Raw genomic sequence first — 19,129 nt, 5'->3', positions numbered from 1 at the left:
ACTCGGCTGATAAACTTCTGGAGCATGTTTTATATTTCAGTCTGACTGAATCTCTCCACCGGTCCGTTTGTCTGGGGATGATGTGAGTTGGTGTATCAGGAAGAGATACTTTATTCAGCTAAGATCAAATATTGGCACTTTGGCTTTTTCCCATCAATATTCCTCTTTTTCTTTATGTTTCCTTTAGTTTATTTTTTCTTCACAGCATGCTTTAGTTCATTCATTCACTCTCATCCTTTCTTCCACTTTTATCTTTCTTCTGTCGTCCCTGTGTTAGTTGTTTCCTTGCCTCTTCTGTTTCTCTTCTTTATTTGCTTAGCTATTGTTTTGGTTCTTTATTTCCCTCCATTAGCTATCAGCTTAGCAGTGCATTATGAGTGTGAGAAGCGCTGCTCGGGCTTGTTGTGTGAAAGAAATGGAGCCGGCGTGACCTCGAACTGTGGGCGGTGCAGAGCTTCAGTCTGGCGGCTGCTCTTCAGTCAAAGCGGAGGGAGGACACGGTGCACACACGCGCGCGCGCACCCACGCAGCCAAACCACAACAACGACCAGCACCGCAGTTAGAGCAGCATGGAGCTGTAAGGACCTGGGACTGGCCGGGACTGGTTTCCCATCAACCGACTCCACTTCGGTTTCAATAACTTCTCCGAGCTACGAGCGTTTTTCCCGCAACATGGAGAGTAAAGGCAGCGGGCTGCTTCTGGTTGCGCACTTTATCCTCATCTGCCAACAAGGTAAGTCATGCTGCGGGATGTATTTGGTCCACACTACACCTATCATGCTGTTTTCTCGTGTTCACGTTCAGATTTAGCTGAATGTGATTTATTTTTGTATTTCTCGTTTTTCGCTGGCCAACTTTTGCGGTTATTGCGCAGCAGCTCCAGGTGCGCTGCTTCGCCAGAAACAAACTAAAACGATAGCGCTGCTAATGAGTTTGGATTAGATGCTTTTGCCCAAGTTTAGTTCCATCAAACAAAGGGCTGTGGGTCTTGGCTTCATGTGTGTGATGTCTCCTTTGTTTTCTGTTGGAAATCACCCGGTGCTTCTGCGGGATGATAGATTAAAACGCTGGGAGGAGCAGAAGGTATCCTATCAGCTCCAAAGCGGAGCTGTCAAGCATGAAAAAGTGGTTTGGACGCGGTCTCACTGGTTCATTAAAGCTGTCAGATGCTCCTAATCTGTCTGAAACAACAACCGTAATCCTCCATCCCTGGTGAAAAATTAATATACTAACTATGTTCAATTTTAACATACTTGAGATCAGACTAATCATGAGTATACTTCAAGTTTACTTAGGATTAGTGAACTTAAAGTGTGACATTTTGGAACAATTTTGTGCTTAGTGTACTTTAATACTATTTAAATTGTATTAAAGCACAATTTAAAGTGTACTAAGTGTGCTTCAACATACTTTGTTTGAAAACTTAAGTTACACTTAGTATACAGTACTTTAAGTATATTGCTTTTTCTGTAATATAAATGTGATTGATTAGTATATTTTGAGTGTACTATTTTTGTGATTGAATTACATTTAAAATGTACTTGCAATGTATTTTAAGTACATTGTCATTACATATTTTATATATTAGTAGTGTGATTACAATATGCTACAATTACATGTTTGGTTTATTATAATTGCTAATGTAGTAACTTTTTAGTTACTTAATGTCTTTAATTATTCTGCTTTGCCACTTTGTACATTACATGCTTCATACACACTACAGTTCTGCAAACACATCAGGCTACCAGAACACAGAAGGATCAATTACAACACACTTTCCAGGTGAAACTAATTACATTGTACTTTTAATATATTCACATTTTGGTAACACTTTATTTTATGGGATGTGCATAAGACTGACATGACACTGTCATAAACATGACATAACACTTGTCAACCAACTTTTAAAACAACTTCTCATTAATAGTGTCATTATTTACTGAATGACACTTCATTACACCTGTTAGTATGTCCTACCAGGTGTCACGTTTATGACAGTATCATGTCAGTCTGATGCACATCCCATCAAATACAGTCTTACTCACATTTTTCAAGAGTACATTGCCAATATACTATCACAGAATTGTACAAATTTACAGACAACATGCTTATGAAAATTAGCACAATAAAACAACAGGTGCACTTTAAATGGTAAATGGACTGAACTTATATGGCGCTTTTCCAGTCATTTTTGACCACTCAAAGCGCTTTACGCTAGAGTCACACACACATTTATAACACCGATACGCAGATCGGTAGGCAATTTGGCGTTAAGTGCCTTGCCCAGAGGCACATTGACATGTGGCAGGAGGAAGCTGGAATCGAACCTACAACCTTCCGATCGCAAGACGACTACTCTACCAAAGAACGTTGATCCTTGCAGGGTGGTGAGGGGGGCTGGTGGTGCCCGTCTCCAGCAGTCATCAGATGAGAGGCGGGGTTCACCTGGACAGGTCACCAGTCCATCACAGGGCCCTGAAAGCTAAAAACAAATAAAATGTGTGAAAGAGAAATGGTAGATTAACAAGGGGAATAAATTCTGTCCGATTATTTTTTTTAAATCAAATCATGTTTATTAAGCACTTAGTGTTGGTAAAACACCAGTTTTTACTGTTAAAAATGTGGCCAGCTGCTCATTTAAAAGAAAAGAATCCTTCCACCATGAAGACGATGTGAAGGTTCATCCTCAGAACTGGTTGGTGATCTGGTGGAGCCAGAGCCTCTTCTGAGACAGGAAAGTCTTTAGGTTTTCTAATTTCTGATCCCTGGCTTCCTCTTTCATCTTCATTTGCTTAGACTGCAAAAATATGTCGAAGATGAAAACAATGATGAACGAGTTATAACAAAAACCTCACAATATCAAAGTCTCTTTGGGATACTGAGCTTAATTAAAACCAGGTTAAGTTTATGAAGAAAACTATAGCAAGTCGCAACACACAGAGCCTCCATGCAGTTATAATATGAAACTGAATGATTGTTATAGTAATAATAATAAAAGTCATAATAAAATTAATAAAGTAATTATTTCTGAAACCAACGTAAGTTTATATCTTTACTGCACTCTTTATAATTAAACAACGATAATTAGAATTTGGAAGCAAACTTACCACCAGCTAGCAACACGTTAGCAGCCTTTGTCTCTTCGAGCTCCTTTCGTGACCCGCATTTAATTTCCATCGGTTCTTTCCATCGTCGAATTAGACGACAACACAACTTGAATTTACCAAAACTATCAAGGCCGTCTCTACTTTTAATTCAATATTATGCGAGTAAAAATGGCGAACTTGAACAGCGTATGTTATCTTCTCTGAAATCATAGCTTTTCTTCTTTTTATGGCGCTTTAAAAAAAAAAAAACTGAAAGTGTGCAATACCGCCACCATCTGGTCTGGAGTGTGAACTGGAGCTAATGCCGTTCAATAATAGATCTTACATCATACATCTGAAAATGGATTGGGTAAAGACAACTTCCGTGTTTTAGTTAAAAAACTGAAAACAGATCATATTCGGAGCGATGTAAAACTGAAGATACCTGCTACATTTAGTGTTCAGGACAAGTATTGTTTTTGTTGTAGCAACTCTGTCACTAAGCTGTCAATGTTTTATATTTTGAGGTATGAACACATTATTTACTTTGTTAAACAATATTACATCAAGTTCCACTATAAGGACTGTTATTTTTTTAATTCTTTAACATTTTAACAAAAATAGTAAAAGATTATTAAGGCACCTAAAATGGCATACTTTATTAGCCTAAAGTACATACTGAGATGTAATTTAAAACATACTGAAATTAATCATTTAAAGTAAGTGTTAAGTGAAATTTTAAACATTTTATTTTGAGCATATATTTTAAAATATATGCTCAAAATAGATTTTTTTAAAATTCATCTTGTGTCTAAAAGCAAGAATGAGCATATATTTTAAAATATATGCTCAAAGATATCTTTTAAATATCTTTAAAACATATATTTAAAAGATATTTAAAATATCTTTTAAATATACACTTGAGAAAGTCTATATTACCGTACTTGTAAATGTACTTGAGCAAATACATATTTTGTTACCTTAAAGTATGCTTTTATTTAATATATTTTTTAAAAGTGTATTTTGATATAATTATATTTAAGTATGTTTAAAGTTATAACGTCAAAATTGGTACAAGAATGCTTTTAGTATACTTTGTATATATTTATAGGTAGTAAACTTAATACTTAGTGTACTTAAAATGCACTTACACAAATGTAAGTATAGTTGAAATATACTAAAGTATATATTTTTTTCACTAGGGAGTGCTTCACAGAGACACCTACTCTTGCTGCAATGATCTTATTTCTAATTGGGTAAAGTTTCTGTTGCTGCAGGTCAGATGTCAGAGAGAAAACAGACCTCCAGGACAGAGAAGTTTGTCAGGATTTCATCTTGTGTCTAAAAGCAAGAATGAAGTGATCCAGAGTTTTAAGGACTTTATGTTAGTAAGAAGTCAGTCTTGCTTGTTCCACTTTCATCTTGGCTGCAGCCCAATGAAGTGCTTAAAATATTTGGTTTCACTCTGATTAACATCAGAGGAAGACAAAACAGCTCAGAATTTGAAGAAGAGAGATTTTATAAACATTGCAACTTTTCTTATCACAAATTGCTTAATAGAGGACAATCCAGGGAGAGGAAGAACTTTTGGAGTCCGTTGATAGTGTAACATTTTGTAACACTTTTTAAACCCCACGTACCGTTAAACTGATATTTCAAAAACTTGCGATTTCTTAAATGTTTCCTGGTCCACTTTGAGAGGTAAATGTGAATGAATTACATGATGATGTTGTTGTAATAAGGACAGGAAAATTGTTGATTGCTGAAGTTGGACGAAGCAGCTCAAACAAAAAAAAAGTGCAGAGGAGAAAGTCTTTTGAGAATTTGTTCAGACTGAAGGTGACAGCAGTGAAACCTGCTCAGCTCCGTGTGTGTAGTCACTGGGGTTTGCTAATTGATTAACCAGCTAACTGTTAGTAGACGTATAAGCTCATGATGTATTTAATGGGATTTTGTATGCTCAAAGGCTGTAGCGACACATTTACTAAGGATGGTTGAATAGCACTATATGAAATATTACAGTATGTAGACGGCACACATACTTGGCAAAGACTAACCACTGCTGTTTTATGTCTTCCAGTTTGCTTATGCTTGGACAAGTTATCAGTTATTGAAATGGATAGGTGGGTAGTAACCAGTTACCAGGGTTGTCAAAAATAATTGATATTTCAATATAATCTTTAGTAGAATGTTTTTTCTTAAAGATACAAATTTTTATCAAATTTAATATGAACTTACCTGAGTTCCAGACCAACGTTTTGCACTGGTGCACTTAATTTTTGTTCTGAGGTAAACCAACACAAAAGTTAGGAACACCATTTTTTTCCCAAATATCTTTTTATGGATTATTAGCAAAATATTCATAAATATGGTACAAAACAATAATTCAATCAATAATCTTTATTGTCATTATAGAAACCATGTAATAAAAATTACATGGAATATGCAGAGCAATCAAATTTTAACAGATTTTAAGCCACAAACAAATCCCAGCAGTCACACATGATTAATGTGTAACATGATTATTATGCAAAACTTAACTGAGATAAAATAAATAACATTTGCACAAAGTAGAAAAACAATACCACAAATAAACATTGGCATTTGAGATAACCTTGTTTGTATAATATCTCCACATTTGTGGATATATTGTTCTCAAATATGAAAAGAGAAGAAATGAGAAGATTTCTCATAAGCAGTTAAAAAGGGTGCCAAATTTTATACAATCTGTTTTCAGAACCTCGGACAGTAAATGTTATCTTTTCCAAGTCCATACAAAACATATGATCCCTTATCCATTTTATATCCCCTATGAAACAGTCCTTATTCAATGTGAAGGGGGAGCTGAATCTTCCCACCGTAACAAGATGGCAAAGGATGAAAATGAGAGCATTCTTTATTTAAAACATAAGTCCAGTTCTGACACAACTTCAAAGAAGGTGCAGAAGGAGTTTAGCTGGATCATCACCAATCTCTGATTGGTTTAGGCCACAAAATTGATCTAATGTGTGCCTGTTGTGAACCTCAGGAAGATTTTCAGCGTTAAACACACTTTTTTTGTTTCTAGGCTGGTTGCAGCAGGGCAACCTCTTTCTTTCTTTTCAGGTGTGCTATTGAGAAGTCTGGTGTTATTCCTGACTAAATTGCTCACACTCTAGATCCCTTCTGACTCATATATTTGTCCAAACAGTTTGACTTTTATGTGGCAACACTGCCACAAGAGACATTCAGCTCCTATTCTGTCCATAGCTTCTCACCTGATCATGAGCTGCACTGAGTTTTAATTTCATGGGAAGTACATCCATAGAAATCATGAGCCTCTCCCTTTAGCCGACAAGACAAGGCAAACAGTGTTGTTTGCATCTAGGCATCCCTGGCAAGGATGTGACATACTAACCTAAACCTAAGATCATGTTTAAGAGCAATTTAAAAGGCCAGTAAAGCTCCTGCACCTGCAACAGTGAAGGAGAAAAGCTGTTGGTTGACATAAGTCAACATTATCTGTTTAAATGTAAACCGTTACAATCTACTGCCTTATTTGTTGTCTATTCAAAATATTATTCAAAATTGCCAGAAAGAGAAATTGTACAGGGATCCTGCTAAATAAATCTGCATGGACCAAATCCTGGCATACATTGTAAAAAATATGCTTTGTATTAGCCAGATCCATGTTTGTTTTATTAACTTTGCCTTTTGATAATTACATGACCATAAAAGCCCAATGTATCAGATATTATATAACAAATTTGTGAAAACTGGACAATGTATCAATTATTTGCTGTTTTGTTTTCTCATGTTCAGAGTATTCAATATACTGTTCTAATTTTAAAAATGGAAATTCTGTGACAATAGTTTCTTCTGTCAGCCTTTAAATGGTTAAACGACTTTCAATCATAAAAGCAAATTGAAGTCTTTTCTTTAGTGTAGCTTGTCATAATGCTGATATTATTTGAAACTGGAAACATGTCCAACTCCTAAAAATGTTCAGCACGCTAAGCTTTGATTTATGGCATTTTGTTTAGTTTTAAAATCTACATGTACAAACTATAATGTTTTGTTATATGGAGGTTTATATTGTATTTAATCTAGCTTCCGTTGTGTTAAGTGAGCTGCCAAGAGACAACTCTAAGGGGAAGAAAAAAAAAAAGAACAGCCTGGAGTAAAAATGTAAGAAGTCTTTGCCTAACTTTAATTTTCTTCATTTCAAAGCTGACCTGTTTCAAGTTTGTGTGAGGAACAAAGTTCCAAAACATGATTGTATTTCAATAACCAGCTCCTATAAAGTTAAGCTGATGACAAGTGTGATGCATGATTGCATGGCAATTTGTCTCACTGCCAGTCTGTGGAAAAAGGACGAGACTCTGTGGCAGTGTGAAGCTGGGGCAGACGTGTGAGAGTACAGAGTGGGTGAATGGGTGGGAAAGGGGAGAAGGGCTCCGTGAATGGGTGGCAGAGTGGGGTGGGGAATTCTGGAGTTCCTCGGGCCCGGAGGTCTCACAGGGAGATTGGAGTGCAGGTTAAGCGGCGCTCCTTCGTTCATTAGTCTTCCTCAACATCCCCAGCCTCGTTACCAACCCCATTTCCTGCCAGCTTCTATCTCTGTTCTCAGGCCCGCTTTGTCTACTGTACACTGTAAAAAACATCATACCTTGCATCAGATAAGGCTTCGTGAGCTTTAGTCTGTGGCAGAAAATACAGAAAATCAATTCTCTTTATGTGGTGTTTTTAGGTCAACTTTAATCATAAAAAATATTATCTAAATGGTTTTAAATCATTTAAATTGACTTTTAAATATCAGCTGTTCTTTTAAATAAGCTATGTAAAATGAACAGTGTGTTGACAAATGTTCTTTGGGCTTAAGGCTCTATTGTTCCATGGGAATTGTTTTAACTTAGCAAAATAAAAAAAAAGAAAACTTGTGATTGTGCTTTTATAAAATAGTGAATACAGTTTTTCACCTTTAAAATCAGTATAGATATGTTAATAGTGTAGCATGAAATAATGAAGGAAATCATTTTACCCATAACAAAGAAATAAACTCAGGTTTTTTCCTGCTGTGTGAACATGCACATGCATGATTTTATGAAAAGGCTACCCCAATTGTACATTGGGATACAGATTGCGTGAAGAGAAAATTAAAATTTGGGGCAAGAAGTAAGACAGTACACACTTTTGTGCATGGCTACCCCTGTCACTTTGGAGTACATGCTTTGACCGTTTTGGAATATTCACTTCTGTTCCATGTTTTTATCTGTGGTTCTTTGGAGTCCTAAAGGCTTAGAAATGACTTTCTAACCTTTTTCTGATTTAAAGATGTTAGTGATGTTGTTTCTCATCTGTTCTTGATTATGTTTTTTTTTCAACAGAGCCATAATGTTTAAGATCGTTTAGGCTTCATGTTGTTAGACAAGTTCTATTTAAAACATTTTTTTATTTTTTTATTTTACAGGCCTGGTGTTAGCCAGCCTGATTGTGACTGAAATTCAACGGAACTGTCCCGAATCAATTTTTACTTTTAATAAAATAATAAAATATTATATTCTATCAAGCTATAATGAAGTATATTGATTTAGAACAGTGCTTTATCCTTACATAGACAATGTTTTTTTTTTCTTTATCTTTATGTGTTCACATTAGGGCTGTTGTAAACAACTAGTAATTTATTGATTATTCTGACAATTAAATGTAATAACTTTAAGGTGGCAAATATTTTCTTGACAGATCCAGAAAGCCTGAAGACCTACTTTGTTTAAACATGCCTTTGGTAGTTTAGTGTAGCCTCTGCAATTGGTAGTAGTTGGCACGTGAAAAATGTTTCTTACAGTGTATTCCCTCAAGCCAAGATCTTTACATTTTGCTATTTAACATTTTTTCTAACTCTTTTGCTCTTGCTTTTCTTAGCTCTTAATCTCTCATTTTCTGTCTTTCTTTTACATCTTCTCTGCTGCTGCACATGTTTTGTTAACCGTTTTCATGCATCGCTCCCCTTTGGCAGCGGCACAGCTTCATTCATCTGCTGTCTACTCTCTTTCTTTTTACCCCCTTAAGGTTTTTTCTAATCCTCTTCTTCATTTGGCTGCCCTCTCATTTCTGGGTGTGTGAGGGTTGAAGGATGGTGTTATGGGGTGACCATATTGTCCCTGTTGATGCCTGCCTGGCGTTCTGCCACCACATTGACCCACCCTCTCCTTCACCTCATATTCTGTGGTTGCGGCTTTTCAGAACTATGTAATGGAGGATGTCGGCAGATCCAGGTGGCTTACAGTACCTCTGACGGGACCCCTCACATCAGGGTCCTGTTTAGCAGTAAAACAAGTAAAGCCTCTGTAGAGGAACTTGTGGAGAGCCATTGGATTTGGGATCCACTTGTGGATTGGCTGCAAGATTGTAGTCCCTGTTTGATCCTGAACCTTCGATGGCCCTTAGCTAAAGGGCCATAGACCAACGAAGCACTACAAAGAAAAAGCCATGCAGTAAAAGACCATCGATAAAAGGCCTAAGTGGAGGACATGGGCTGGAAAAAGTCCTCAACAGTGAAAGGGCTGATACGCTCCGTTTCTTTTCCATTCATCTGCTTGTGTTAGGGATCTAAGCAGGTGACTGCAGAACTGCATTAGGCAGATGTTAGATCACACAAAAGACCTTGGATGGGCTTCAGCAGGGCCTTTCTTGTATTTACAGAACATTTACATTTCATGAATTAGTCTGACCTTATTATCCAGATCAGCTTCCATGAGTTCAGCAGGAATGAGCTTAAGTCACCATCATTACAAGCTTACAGTACAGGGAGTTGAACTCTACATCACCATGTCTCTATTCAAATCACTCTGACAAATTGAGAAAAAATTTATTGTTTGAAGAAAAAAAACAAACAAAAAAAACAGGTCAAAAGTGAGTTTCAGGATTTCTTTAAAAAATGACCAGGAGTGTTAATACACTACCGGAATTATGATGCTAGACTGATTACCAAAAAGTAGCTTTTTAAAAAGGTTAAATAAATCATAGATTTACTGAACTCCATGGGGACATTTTGTTGTTTTCTCAGGCTGCAATGAATCCTGTTTTAAATCACATTTCACATTAAATCTCAATGTTGTGACTCGGGGATTGAATGGATTGCAAAGTTGTTCTTTGCTTCTTTTATAATTGTGCTAAAACTTGTAACTTACAATAGTTTTTATCTAAATGCATAAAATTGAATAACTGAAAAAAAGAATGACATACAGAAAGCAAGCCAAAGCAGCTGAGAATATACCTCAGGGTTTCAGAAGAGGGTTGATGTTTTGTATGAAATATGATGCACAACACTACCAACACCAAAGACAAAGATAGTGATATTTTAAGCTTACATGTGAGTTCAGTATTTGAAAACGTACAACATGATTATTATATGGTAAGCTGTAAAAGGTCAGGAGAATTGTTGTCTGAGGCCAGTCCTCCACATATGGATGTAAAAGTTACGTCCAGTCAAGTCTGAATGAATGACACTTATGAAAAAAACTCAAGTTCAACTAAGTACTCAAAAAGCTAGATCTGTTATCCCAATCCATTGTTGATGACAAGGATGGCTCACCTTTCACCCCTTTTCCCCTTTTTCCCCTTTTCTTATTAGTTGTTAACATTATCTTGAGCTGATATCTATATTTTACTTTTATCTTTTCTTTAACATTCTAAATGCAGTTGAAACACTGAAGAAATCAACAGTGATAACTGCCAAGTGCAGTTTCACACAAGTGTCTATCTTGTGTGAAACTATCTATCTATCTATCTATCTATCTATCTATCTATCTATCTATCTATCTATCTATCTATCTATCTATCTATCTATCTATCTATCTATCTATCTGTCTGTCTGTCTGTCTGTCTGTCTGTCTGTCTGTCTGTCTGTCTGTCTGTCTGTCTGTCTGTCTGTCTGTCTTACATAAAATGGACATTCAATGTCTTTTATCCAGATTCAGTGTGGCAGATAGACAAAAGAGTGCATAATAATGATCTGGAAGAAAAATGTTATAAGGTTTAAAATTATTTTTGAAATATCAAAATCAGCATGTAAATATGTCCTGGTTTTAAAAGCATTTTCCACTGCAGTTAAATCTGTAAGTCATTTGTGGTTTTGCCCATTGTTTTATTTTTCCTATTCTTTTTAAAATTGTTGTAGCTCAGTCATATTGGATGACGAACATCTATTGTCAGCCATTTTGTGTCTGGATTTTGAATGGGTCATTCTGACATGGGACTATGCTTTGAACTAAACCATCTATTGTAGCTCTGGCTGTATGTTCAGGGTGGTTCTCCTGCTGGTAGGTGAACCTCCACCCCGTCCTTAGGTCTTCTACAGTCTAACAGGTTTGCATCCAGGATTGTACTGGATTTTGCTCCATCCACTTTCTCATCAGTACTGATCTGCTAATAAAATTCCCGCTAGCGAAAAGCATCCAAACTGCAGGTTGTTGGCACCACCATGTTTAACTATGGAGACAGTATGTTCAGGGTAGTTTTATAGTGTTCTTTCAACATAAGATGGTTTTATCAAGTGCACTTCTTGTATATATCCTGTCAACAGATTCTTCCACTTGAACAGTGGATTTCTGCATTAGCTGACACTTTGGAGGAGCTGCCATCTTCTCCATGGTTTTCTTCCTGGCCTGTCTGCTGTGTTTACAAGCCTTCGCTCTCTAATATTATCTAACAAACCTCTGAGGCCTTTATAGAACAGCTGGTAACTCATTCTGAGATTCAGTTATACATAGATGGATTCTGTTTAGTTAGTTATTATTGAACTGGATTTTATTTGTGGAGTATCCCGATAGAGGAGGCTGGATATAAATGCATATAAGACTTTTCTTTTCAGAAACTTTTCTTTTTTGTGAAAAAAATGTAAACTATGTAAGACTCTCCTTCCACTTCATAGTCATGCATCACTTTGTGTGGAATGTGGAAAACCTTTGAACGTATAAATACTTTTACAAGATCTATATAAATCTAGAGCTGGCATAAACAAATACAATTTTAAATAAAGACACTGGTGTTTTAATTGTATAAATAATCAGGTCATCATTACAAGCTAACACAGCTAAATGGGACACCTTGCTTTACTGTGTCAAGGTTAGAGAAGGATAAAGAATGAAATCCATAATTTCCTCTGTGTCCCACCCCCCGCAGCCTTTTTCAATCTACTCATTCCTAAAAATAGTCTTGCATCCCCATGGCACAATCACAAAATGTCTGCCTGTTAATGAATGGCACTGGTGCTGATGATGTTTGCCCTCTCGCACTGAAGCAGCATGATGGCTTCATGCAAGTGAAAAAGCAATTAGTTCATGGCAGCAGATGAGCAGCTCCTGCAAGGCGGCTCCTGATGATGAAGTGCTGACATGGTGTGATGGCAGCATGAGGAGGCCGAGTGTCCTGCAGAGGGACAGAGGACAGCTGAAGGGTAGTTGGAGCAGAAGCTGGTCCCTTTGCTTTAGTGTGTAAATTTCTATCCATCCATTTTCTTACACTCTTATCCCGTTGGGGTCTGCAGGGGTGCCAGTGCCTATCTCCAGCTGTCAACAGGCCAGAAAGATGTATAAATTTGTCAAATGTATATTTTACCTCTTTCTTAAGCTTTTTAGAAATTGATTCTCTCTAACAGAGGTTATGTGTTGGTGGATCATCGAGTTTACAGTGAATTTAATTTATTAATTGTTGACTGAAATCTTTTTAGATAGTCTAGCTATTTACAGTTCAACTCCAGTGTTGATAGTTGATAGTGCCTATCTCAAACTGTGTTGCAATTCTCAAACTGCAATACTGAGGCTTTGGAGGGTTTTCTTCTTACTTCAAATAAGATCATTTCTAATGGTATTAGAGAGCTGTGTTGTAAATCCAAACTTGTTGTCCACATGTCTCATTTTATGTTTTAAATTACAACATAGTAAGCCAAAAACAGTGTAGTGGGCAAACGTCATGTTCATGACGTTTGTGGAGTTCATCAGAAAAGGAAGTGCTTTAATATTAATACGCAAAAGATGAACTTCACTGATTGCTAGTAAAACGCACCACGTGACTACTCTGTTGCATGATGGTGCTTTAAAATTTTAATGTATTATGTTTCGTTGCATTGATAAAATTAAAGAAATGCAATAAAAAAACAGATTTTTGATGTCATTTTTATTATGAAGATCGACAGAGAAAGGGTCATTTTCCTGTCTTTGTAAATAATCACCGTTAAGTGTGTGATCGAAAAAACAACAAAACAGAACGTGCATAACCTGCCTCTTCTCTGGGCAACAAACGGAGTGCAATAAAATGCAACCTGCAGTTATAAAAATAAAGAAGTAGCCTTTTGAAAAGGTAAAGTATATAAAATTAAATTAATACAGTTTAAGTTTGATTTCTGTGCAAATGCCAAGCAAGTCAGTGCAAACATTCAGGTAATCCTTCTGCAATGGCAATGAATGTAAATGTTTCGGTCCAATAATTGTAGAATCTCTCCTCAGCTATTTTTCTCTTTTCCCCTTTGCTCACCACACACCCATCAGGTTGTTTACAGCAGCCACCAGCCTGGCAACCCGCCCAGCTGAAGGAAACTTCACAGGCTATGATGCAAATCTTTGTTGACAGAAATGTTGAAATTTAATACTTATTCTACACATTTTTATAGCATTGGAAAACATTAAGAATGATTGTGTCATGTTTGTCCTACAGAAACTATATTAAAACAAAAAAATATATTTCCCACCCCCATCTTGTTCCATTTTTAAACATTTTTGAAAAAGTTCCAGAGAGCCACTAGGGCAGCGCTAAAGAGCTCTAGAGCCACAGGTTGCTGACCCCCGGCCTACGAGTTGCATCGCAGCGCAGCTTAGGAGGAAAATCCAGCAGAGCAGTGGTATCAGTTTGGAGTATTGGCTTGTTTTTACAAGTATGAGTACTTGATGCTGGCATTTGGCCCAATACCGATACTCATATCAGTATCGGGACACCACTAGTGTAACAGTTGATTTTGAAAGGAAACTAAAGGTTTTCTGACAAATCTAATGGAATGTTCTCATTCATGCTGACCACAAAATGTGAAACAGTCTTAAGCTAGCGAGACATCACTGTGGTCATTATTATGAAGCTGCAGCTAATGTAAACAGATTGGGAAGAGCCATTGATAACCCACAGTCAGCAGATGTCTCTGACTGAAAAGTCACACACTCTTTCACAGAAAATATGATTCTTCAGCTGTTAGTTAAGGGTTCTGTCTTGGTTTCATAAAACAAAGGCTGAGACTTGAGTCACATCAGAGCTTAAGTCAAGTCAATAGTCTTTAGAGTGTGTGTCTAAGCTCAATCTGGAGTCTTTGTGACTTAAAAGTGTCCAGGGTCTGAATCTGAAACTGAAATTCCCGTCTCTGGCACACATACTGGAAGTTTTTCAACATACTTTTGAAATACATCCGGCAGCTTAGACAGATAGCCATGTTCAATAAAGTAGATTATTGAAAAATGTATTTATTTAGGTAACTCAATTCACTACATTGTGTTCCAAATTATTATGCAAGTGATATTTTCTCAGATTTTCCTAAATGGTCAATGCAAATGATGGTCAGTATAATTTTCAAGTCATGAACTATTACAGTATAAATCAAATTTTACTGAACAAAGCTCCCCATGAGAACAGTATTCTTTTCAAAAATAAAAAACTCAAAATGCTCTGTTCCAAATTATTATGCACAGCAGATTTTCCAAACATTTTATGGATTATAAAGAACTGCAAAAGGTCATTCTTTCAATGTACAGCATTGGTCACATGTACTAAAATCAAAAGCTATTTCAATCAAAAACATCTCAACAGACCGAGTTACATGTTAACATAGAACCCCTTCTTTGATATCACAGCACAATTCTTGTTTCATTGAACTTGTGAGTTTGTGGAGTTTCTGCTTGAATTTCTTTGCAGGATGTCAGAATATCTTCCCGGAGCTGTTTTGATATGAACTGCATTAAACCCTCAGATCTTCTGCTTGAGGAAACTCCAAAGGTTCTCAATAGGGTTGAGGTCAGAGGTCAGAGGAGGATGATGACCACACCATGAGTTTCTGCCCTTTTATGCCCATAGCAGCCAATGACACAGTGGTATTCCTTGCAGCATGAGATGGTGCATTGTCATGCATGAAGATGATTTTGCTACTGAAGGTTCGGCTCTTCTTTTTGAACCATGAAAGAAAGTGATCAGTCAGAAAGTCCATCTACTTTGCTGAGGTCATTTTCACACCTTCATGGACTCTGAAGAGGCCGACCAGCTCTCTCTCTCTCTCTCTGTCTCTCTCTCTCTCTCCTCATGATTTCAGCCCAAAAAATGACTCCACCACCTCCTTGTTGACGTCACAGTCGTGTTGGGATGTGGTGACCATCCACCACTAATCCACTACTGCGTCCATCTGGACCATCCAGGGTTGCACAGCAGTCATCAGTGAACAAGTCTGTTTGAAAATGAATCTTCATGTACAGCTGGGCCCACTGTGACCGTTTCTGCTTGTGAGCTCTGGTTAGGGGAGGCTAATAGTAGGTTGATGCACCACAAGCCTCTGGAGGATCCTCCACCTTGAGGTTCCAGAGGCTCCAAATAACTGTTTGCTGTTTTGTAAGGGCATTTTAACAGCTGCTCTCTTAATCCGATGAATTTATCTAACAGAAACTTTCCTCATTCTGCCTTTATCTGTACAAACCCATCTTTGTTCTGAATCAGCCACAAATCTCTTCACAGTACGATAACGCTTCATTTGTCGTTACATATCTAATGTTTTCATACCTTGTCATACGGCACTACACTATCTGATGATTTTCATCAGCAGAGAGATCCTTTCTCTTTCCCATATTGCTTGAAACCTGTGGCCTGCTTAATAATGTGTTGATTTCCTTTAATTGAGCTCATCAGACAAACTAATCAACCAGCTCTCTGGAATTAATTATAGTGATTCAAAGAGCCCTGACACACAATACCATCTATACATTTAATAGCACAAGAAAAAATGTAATCTTTATGACACTTAAATCCAATTTGCATAATAATTTGGAACACGGTGTATGTAAATGGCATTATATATATTAATTCCACACAGATTGTTTTTTTGCTTTTGTTTCTGTTATGATGATTTTCTGCTTACTGTTAATAGAAACATGATATTGAAGATTAGAATCAGACCAGCAAAACATGTTTAATACAGGAATTTGGCTTTAAAGGTTATTTTCAAAGGGGACCTTTAACCTGACAAACGAGACTCTTTTTCACACATATTTGATTTATTGAATATAACTGAACAGGTGGAACTTGTGATGTGAATCTGCTGAGAGAGAAACAACCTGAAAATTGAAATTGTCATTTGTTAGAGATATTGGAGTATTTTTCCAAAAGATCAAGAGAGCTATTTTAAATGCGCACAATTTGAAAATTACACACATGTGAATATACTCTAATGTGAATATAAGATTATGAAGTTGTCTTGAACTCTATGGTATTAACTAGAGAACACCTTCAAATAGCAAACAACTCTATGATTAATTTCCACAGGAAAGTAAAGGTGAACCAGAAAGTTGCATATTTCATCAGTGTGGAGGGCAGTCAACTACTAACATGGAAGCAAAGGGGAAGAGAAATCCCTTCTTCACCCTGATCCCCTTCTAGGTGAAGTGTTTGCAAACCATTACCGGGTGTTCTAGAGTTTTTTATCTTACAGCCAATATAAAACAGTTTGTCAGAGGCCCTGAGAAAAGCTCCCCTTACAGAGAAACAACTTAATTAAACTCTGAAAGTGAAAAGACAGAGTGCCAACCCTGCACCCCAAAGGAAAAGAGAGGAGGATTTTATGTAAAGCCCTCTTACGTTTACTAAATTGTCTTAGTTTACACTACTTTGTAAACTGTGATTCAGATAAAATCATTCCAATGATGCCAAAAACTACAAATTCACTAAATTTGAAGATGATGTACTGAATGAACCTGAGGGTCCAGCAGCATTCGAGTCATGAAGTGTTTCCACACTGCCAACTAGGGAAACCAGGCAGTCAACACTGAGCAAATCTACAAATGGTGGCCAAACAAGCCTGAATGTTTGTTCAAAGTGGTTCATTGTAACAATAAACTCTGTAGAAAAGTAACTCTTCAGTGACTGCTCTACCAGAAGTGACTGCTGCTTTCTTGTCAGCGGTTTATGAGATGATCAAAAATTGTGAAAAACCAAACTAATTCTTCTCACCAGATTTTTTTGATGATTGTTGTTCAGGATTCTATCGTTGACGACCGTGACGTGATGAATCGGTCCTCCTGTCTCTGCAGGCTATGTGACGTTGGAGGCGGGATAGTTCCAGCGAGCTCACACACTGAGGTGCTCTGTTCCTGGCAGCCAAGTAGGGAATCCTGTTCGTTGACGACAAGATTGTCAAAAATTACTGGATGAGCAAAAGTAAGAAATTTATTAAAAAGGAAAGGGAGTTGTTCTTTAATGCTACAGAGTACAGCCTTAATGCTGATAAGTTCTGGGTTGGTAACACTTGGATAGTCTTGAGCATCAAGGACCTTCTGCTGTTAGAGGTTCTATGTGAGAGCAGCTTGACCAATCTGATGATAAGACGATGCAGAGAACCTAAAGCAAAAGAGGGGTGAGGAGCACATCATAACATTTTTCATTACATAGGTTGACACTTTCCTGTGTGGAATAAAATGAAATCAGATGCACAGATGGCTAATTTCAGCAGTCGTCACACTTGAGCAGTTTGATTGGATTAAAATGGACTCTCGTTGGTTTTGCCCACTGGTGCGGTTCCTCTAACCTAATGAGAGCATTAGTGTTGGTCAAACAACTGAATCACAATTATTTTACTAAAGAATGGTTTAGTTCTTAAATCATGTCAGATTTTTGATGTCCTTGATTTAAACATGAATTCAACTGGTCTTGTTAATTTGCTTATTAATCTACTCAGGAAGTAATTAGGCAATGAATCTTATTTTTGATACACAGCAACATAAGCACACACAGAGCAAATACCTTGATGATGGATTTCCTTTGGGGATTAGCAGCATAAATGAAGTGCTTTGTGTTGACAGGAGATGTCCTCTGTTTGACATTAGTGAGGGAAGAAGATAAAGGGATGCATTTGGTTGTGAAGGAGGAGAAGCTTCTCTTGGCCTCTCGCTTAAGTCATGTATTGATAGTTTTTGCCTTTTGTATAGCTATGTGATTCACCCGCCTTTATTAGTTATTTTTATATTACCTACCCTCACAACTGGATTACTTTAAATTTAGGAAAGGGATGATTTTTACTTGATTTTCTGACATACAAGTGTACAAGCTTAATCAGTAAATGATGCCTCTGTTATCCACCAAGGATAACAAACTTTTCCAAAAAAACCTACAAATACAGAAATGAAGATTTGACTTGAAGTAAATATGGAGGTAAATACTGGATCTGAAAATGAGACAATAATATCGGTAATTCAAAATGATGAGAAAACTGACAGACAGTTGTCCAGCACCACAACAAATAGTCCCACTTGGAACTCTGTCTGTGTGTAATACTGAAAACTGATGATTATGTTTCAGGGAACATTAATTTTCTAGCAAGATAACAATTTTGATATTCTGGAGTGGCCCAGTCAAAGTCCAGGTTTAAATATTATAGAAAATTTGTGGCAGAACTTGAAATAAATTTTTTATAGCTGATCCTCACAAAACCTGACAGAGCTTGTCAGGGAAAAAATAAGTCTCAGTTCTTCTACTCATAGGCATTCTTCCTTTGAACATTTAAACACTTTGTCAGAAGTTACATTTTTAATACAGGTCTCAATAGGTTCCACGTTGCATGTAATCTTATTCTATTATAATATCTATAGATCCTGAAGAAAGAATGAGATGGCTATGTTTGTCAGCAGATTAAGGTCTTAGAAAGTCAAAAATTAGAAAGAACTTCATCAATTAACAAAATAAACTTTAAACAGAAAAATGAGATTCAACCAACAATGTCGAATACAATGGAACAAGCACAGCATCATACAGCATGAAATGGATAACTTACT

At 36.8% G+C, this 19,129-nt stretch overlaps 1 protein-coding gene across 6 annotated transcripts in view; it reads left to right on the top strand.

Annotated features, from left to right (window-relative positions):
- Positions 1–473: 473 nt before the first annotated feature.
- The window catches only part of ptprz1a (protein tyrosine phosphatase receptor type Z1a), an 84,355-nt gene continuing 65,699 nt past the window's right edge, over positions 474–19,129 (top strand). For 2 of the 6 annotated variants that reach the window (XR_003593764.1, XM_028004117.1), the window contains exon 1: positions 474–733. Coding sequence is in view for 5 of the 6 variants with exons in the window: in XM_028004117.1 (XP_027859918.1) it covers positions 673–733 (61 nt within the window). In the remaining variant the exon portion in view is untranslated. Of the gene's footprint in view, positions 734–17,392; positions 17,520–19,129 lie in introns of all 6 variants that reach the window. The other 4 variants (XM_028004142.1, XM_028004133.1, XM_028004124.1 and 1 more) reach the window with 3 other exon arrangements.

Source organism: Xiphophorus couchianus, chromosome 2 (genome assembly GCF_001444195.1).
Source record: "Xiphophorus couchianus chromosome 2, X_couchianus-1.0, whole genome shotgun sequence".
Taxonomy (NCBI): Eukaryota; Metazoa; Chordata; class Actinopteri; order Cyprinodontiformes; family Poeciliidae; genus Xiphophorus; species Xiphophorus couchianus.
The sequence above is the reverse complement of the archived record's forward strand: the minus strand, read 5'-3'. Positions and strand labels throughout refer to the sequence as shown.